At 61.0% G+C, this 4,921-nt stretch overlaps 1 protein-coding gene across 1 annotated transcript in view; it reads left to right on the top strand.

The window, feature by feature from the left end:
- DNAH17 (dynein axonemal heavy chain 17) overlaps window positions 1-4,853 on the top strand; it is a gene marked incomplete at its 3' end in the record, with an annotated part of 32,780 nt that extends 27,927 nt beyond the window's left edge. The window contains exons 62-71 of the mRNA XM_009276815.1: window positions 87-279; window positions 396-631; window positions 944-1,066; window positions 1,860-2,064; window positions 2,603-2,767; window positions 2,922-3,062; window positions 3,207-3,377; window positions 3,563-3,685; window positions 4,405-4,598; window positions 4,705-4,853. Of these exons, the coding sequence (XP_009275090.1) occupies window positions 87-279; window positions 396-631; window positions 944-1,066; window positions 1,860-2,064; window positions 2,603-2,767; window positions 2,922-3,062; window positions 3,207-3,377; window positions 3,563-3,685; window positions 4,405-4,598; window positions 4,705-4,853 (1,700 nt within the window). The remainder of the gene's footprint in view (window positions 1-86; window positions 280-395; window positions 632-943; window positions 1,067-1,859; window positions 2,065-2,602; window positions 2,768-2,921; window positions 3,063-3,206; window positions 3,378-3,562; window positions 3,686-4,404; window positions 4,599-4,704) is intronic.
- Window positions 4,854-4,921: the final 68 nt, after the last annotated feature.

Raw genomic sequence — 4,921 nt, 5'->3', positions numbered from 1 at the left:
TGGGGCTTCCGGGCCGAGTTGTGTCCCCCCCCCGCACAGTGCCAGGCGCAGCTGCAGCAGTCACAGTCTCCTCTCACACCCCCCAGGCTCATCGGGGGCCTGGCATCTGAAAACGTCCGCTGGGCTGAGTCAGTGGAGATGCTCAGAGAGCAGGAGAAGACGCTGTGTGGAGACGTACTGCTGGTCTCCGCCTTCGTGTCCTACGTCGGCTACTTCACCAAGAAGTACAGGGCCGAGCTGCTGGAGAAGCACTGGATCCCCTTCCTCAGCAGGCTGGCGGTGAGTGGCCACAGGTCCTGTCCTGGGGTGCCTGGGACTCTTTCCTCTCATGCCTTCCGGCACCGCGGGGGTCCCGCTCCTCCGTGGCCAGGCGCCCAATGGCCCCTCCCTGGCAGGTGCCCATCCCCGTCACCCCGGGGCTGGACCCTCTCAGCCTCCTCACCGACGCTGCTGACGTGGCTGCCTGGAGCAACCAGGGGCTGCCCAGCGATCGCACGTCCACCGAGAACGCCACCATCCTCTGCAACACCCAGCGGTGGCCCCTTGTCGTGGACGCCCAGCTCCAGGGCATCAAGTGGATCAAGAACAAATACGGGGAGGAGCTGCGGGCCATCCGCCTGGGCCAGAGGAGGTGGGTTGGGTGTTGCGGGGCGGCGGCGGGCTGGGGCTGGAACGGCCCCCCTTCCCCTGCCACTGGAGGGGTGCGGGGCTCTGCAGCCCAGGGCACCCACATGCCCCATCAGACTCGGGACACCAGAGGGCAGCAGCGCTGATGGGGGCACCCGACACCTCCATGGGCTCTACGGGGGCTGGGGCTGGCAGAGCACCGGGGGGGTCCCACCAGGGCACAGAGGCTGGAGGGCGTTCGCCTGAGCTTGCCCGAGCTCCCCGCAGCGCACGCACGCTCGCCCCACGCCGCACCTCCCTCCCCTCTCGGCCGCAGCTATCTGGACACCATCGAGCAGGCGGTTTCCGAAGGACAGACGCTGCTGATCGAAGATGTCGGCGAGACAGTGGAGCCGGTGCTGGACCATCTGCTGGGCAGGAACACCATCAAGAAGGGCAGGTCAGCACACCCTGTTCTCTGGCGCCAAGGAGTTTCACCTGCTCTGAGCAACCACTTGCTGCCCTAAAAATGCCGATTTGTGCCCCTTTGCTTGACAGCAGCTGGGGCCTGATCCTTCCCCATGCACATGAAAGCCTCTGGCCATATCCCCTAGTTTCCTCCGGGTATTTCTCAGTGGGGACACTTGTAGTTGATGTGATGTTTCGGACCGTTCTGGTCTGCAGAGTCCAGTTCATTTAGTGGTTTAAGAAGAGCGTGTTCCCTGGTGCACCTGCAATAAGGTGTGATAAACTGGGAGGGTTCTCTTGGCAGACACAGAAGCTATTCTGTGATGGGGCTTTTGCTGAGAATCCCCTGCCCCATCTCCCCCGCCCCACTAGGCACTGCCAGCCCTGCTGCAGGCAGTGCTGCCTTCCCCGGACACCACCGACCTTCCTGGCCACGTTTCCCAGGGTCTGGCGAGGGCCGGTCCCCTGGGACTGCAGGGACAGGGCTCTGGGGCTGCTGGGGCGGGAGCTGCACCACCCTCCCCTTGCATTGTGGCACGGTGCGTGCAAGCAGCGTGAGCCCAGAAGCTGTCTGAGAGCTGCAGGCAGGGCAGCCGCCAGCTCCTTCTGCTCCTCCGGCCTTTGCCCTGCCAGGGCTCTTTTGGCACTTCTGCCCTTGCTACGCCTTTTCCCGACCAGAGAAATACATCTGGAGTGGCCGGGAACAGTACACGGGTTGAGGGTTTCTGTCTGTGACAAGTTACTGCCAAGTGTACAGAAATTAATTTGTTTAATTAACTGAACAGATACATTAGGATAGGAGATAAAGAAGTGGAATATCACCCGCGCTTCCGCCTGATTCTGCACACCAAATATTCCAACCCTCACTACAAGCCAGAGGTGCAGGCTCAGTGCACCCTGATCAACTTCTTGGTGACCCGGGAGGGACTGGAGGACCAGCTCCTGGCTGCTGTGGTGGCCAAAGAGCGGCCAGACCTGGAGACCCTGAAGGTACAAACCCAGCTGCCAGCGAGATGGTAGCAGAGAGTGGCCCCGGGGGAGCTGCGGTGGCTTTGCTGACAGGGAGCAATGAGGCCGCACCTCTGTGAGCTTGCTGTTGCTTATCGAGAGCCGAGCGAGCCCCGATCAGAGCCTGCCATCTGCGTGGGCAGCTTGGGGTCCACCATTGCCCCACGGAGCCTGGCGCTGCCACGGGCGCACTCGCCGCGTCACCCTGCGGGTGACAGCGCATCCCAGGAGGGGCCATGTCCACCCTCCTCTTGCACCAGTGCTTCGGTGACAGCATGAAAAACTTGGCTGGTTTCTCAGAGACCCGTAGCTCAGCTGACAGGTACCTCAGTATGGGCTGCACTTGTAAAGGGAGAATTTATAATGAGTAGAAGATAAAGCCAGCAGAACTGCTGATGGTCCACAGCCTGTTGCATGCAGTTTGTTAGGGAGCGCCCAGTGTAAGTCACGGTGATTGATGCCAGAGTTTCGCCGCGGTCTCTTGAATGACGCGCGTCTCTCCGGGGTGCTGGTGTTGTAGGCAAACCTCACAAAGAGCCAGAATGAGTTCAAGATCAAGCTGAAGGAGCTGGAGGATTCCCTGCTCGCCCGGCTGTCTGCTGCCACAGGGGACTTCCTGGGGGACATGGCGCTGGTGGAGAACCTGGAAACAACGAAGCGCACAGCCATGGAAATTGAGGAAAAAGTAAGTGAGCTGCCCCGGAGCTGGTGCTGCGGTGCCGCAGGCAGTGGGAGAGCTCTCCCGGACCACACCAGGCACCCAGTGCTCAGCAGGAGGTTGGGTGCTGCTTTGGCACGTGCCAGGATGCAGGATAACACCCACCTTCATGTGCATCAAGGTGAAAGAAGCTAAAGTCACCGAAGTCCAAATAAATGTCGCTAGAGAAAACTACAGGCCGGTGGCAGAGCGAGCATCCCTGCTGTACTTCATCCTGAGTGACCTCAACAAGATCAACCCCATCTACCAGTTCTCTCTCAAGGTAGATGTGGAGCAAGGAGGGAATTGGTTTGTACGGGCAGGACAGGGCTTGGGGGATCTCGGAGATTTGGTGTTTCAGCATTTATGCTGCTAACAAAACACCCAGCAGCCTGGACACTGAGCTGCCCACCCGGCTCTTCCTCAGGCATTCAACGGGGTCTTCGAGAAAGCCATTCAGCGCACAGCCCCTGACGACGACATCAAGCAAAGGGTGATCAACCTGACGGATGAGATCACCTACTCGGTCTATATGTACACCGCACGGGGACTCTTTGAGAGAGACAAACTCATTTTCCTGGCCCAGGTTGCTTTCCAGGTAACGCGTTCAAATGTTTGGGGCTTCTGTTGTATAACACTGTATGTGAGTTCATGTTGGTTTAGACAGGTTGTTCTCTTACTTCTGTGCTGCTGCTGGATGCTTAGTAGCTTCTCGCCCGGAGCGCAGCCCCTCAAGGCCGTGTGTGCCAGGGCGGTCGTGACGCTGCACTCTCAACCCACCAGGTCCTGGCAATCAAGAAAGAAGTGAACCCCGTGGAGCTGGACTTTCTTCTGCGCTTCCCTTCCAAGGCCGGCGTCACGTCCCCCGTGGACTTCCTGCAGTCCCAGGGCTGGGGTGGCATCAAGGTTGGTCCACGCGGTCGCCCACTGTGTCAAGGTGATGCCAGCACGGCCCCCAGCGCAGCAGGTCTGGGGTCACCTGCAGCACCTGGGAGGGTCCGCAAAGCCCCCCTGTCCCATGCAACTCGTGAGACCTGGCACGTCCCAGCCCCTGGCAGGGGCTGTGGGATGGCAGCGTGTGGGCGGCGCGAGGGTCCGCACTCAGCCCTGCAGCAGGCGGTGGGGTCGGCCGTTCAGCTGACCGAGCGCCAGAGACAGCCTGTCGTCCCACCGCTCCCCCTCCTCTGCACGTCCCACTCACCCCGGGGGCTGAGGGAAAGCCCAGACGGGCTGCTCGCGCCGGCAGGAGGAGGCAGCTGGCGAGGTTGTGTCTCGGCAGCATTTTGGACTGTCAGTGTTCCCCGTGTGCTTGGCTCCTTGCCCGTGAGCTCGGGGGTGTCTGAGCAATGCCCCGCCAGCCCGCACGCATCATCCCCCTTTCACCGGGCATCCTTGGCATCCCGGGGATGCCTCTGGGACCCCCCAACGCAGCCATGCCCGGCGGAGGGCAGGTCTGGCAGCCTGTCTGGGCCGATGGAGCAGGGCTGCAGGACCCCTCAGGGCCTGGCTGTGGCACAGCAATGTCCCCGCGTGCACACAGCTCCACGGGGACTCCTGCAGCCTTGGGGTCCCTGAGGACGAGCAGAGCCCGGGAGTGATTTAGCCCTTCTCTGCGGGACCTGAAGGTGCTCTCGGAAATGGAAGAGTTCAAGAACTTGGACAGTGACATCGAGGGCTCGGCAAAGCGATGGAAAAAGTTTGTGGAGTCCGAGGTGCCGGAGAAGGAGGTGTTCCCCAAGGAGTGGAAGAACAAGTCAGCCCTGCAGAAGCTGTGCATGCTGCGGTGCATGCGGCCGGACAGGATGACCTACGCCATCAGGTGCACCGGCACGCTCCCGGGGCAGGCGGCACGGCGCTCTCCATGCCAGCTGCGCCAAATGACTGCTTTTGTTCCTAACTCACATTACGGTTTTATTTTTCTGTAGGAACTTTGTGGAAGAGAAGATGGGGAGCAAGTTTGTGGAAGGAAGGAGCGTCGAGCTCTCCAAGGCGTACAAGGAGAGCAGCCCCTCCACACCCCTGTTCTTCATTCTCTCCCCTGGCGTCGACCCACTGAAAGACGTGGAGGCCCTGGGTGAGCCGCTGCCCTCTCCTCAGCTGGCACCAGCCCACGATGGCTGCGGGCTGCTGCTGGTTTGAGCA

This window comes from Aptenodytes forsteri, unplaced genomic scaffold (assembly GCF_000699145.1).
Source record: "Aptenodytes forsteri isolate BGI_AS27 unplaced genomic scaffold, ASM69914v1 Scaffold34, whole genome shotgun sequence".
In the NCBI taxonomy this organism is placed as follows: Eukaryota; Metazoa; Chordata; class Aves; order Sphenisciformes; family Spheniscidae; genus Aptenodytes; species Aptenodytes forsteri.
Note: the sequence above shows the minus strand (reverse complement) of the source record. Positions and strands in the feature narration are given on the sequence as shown.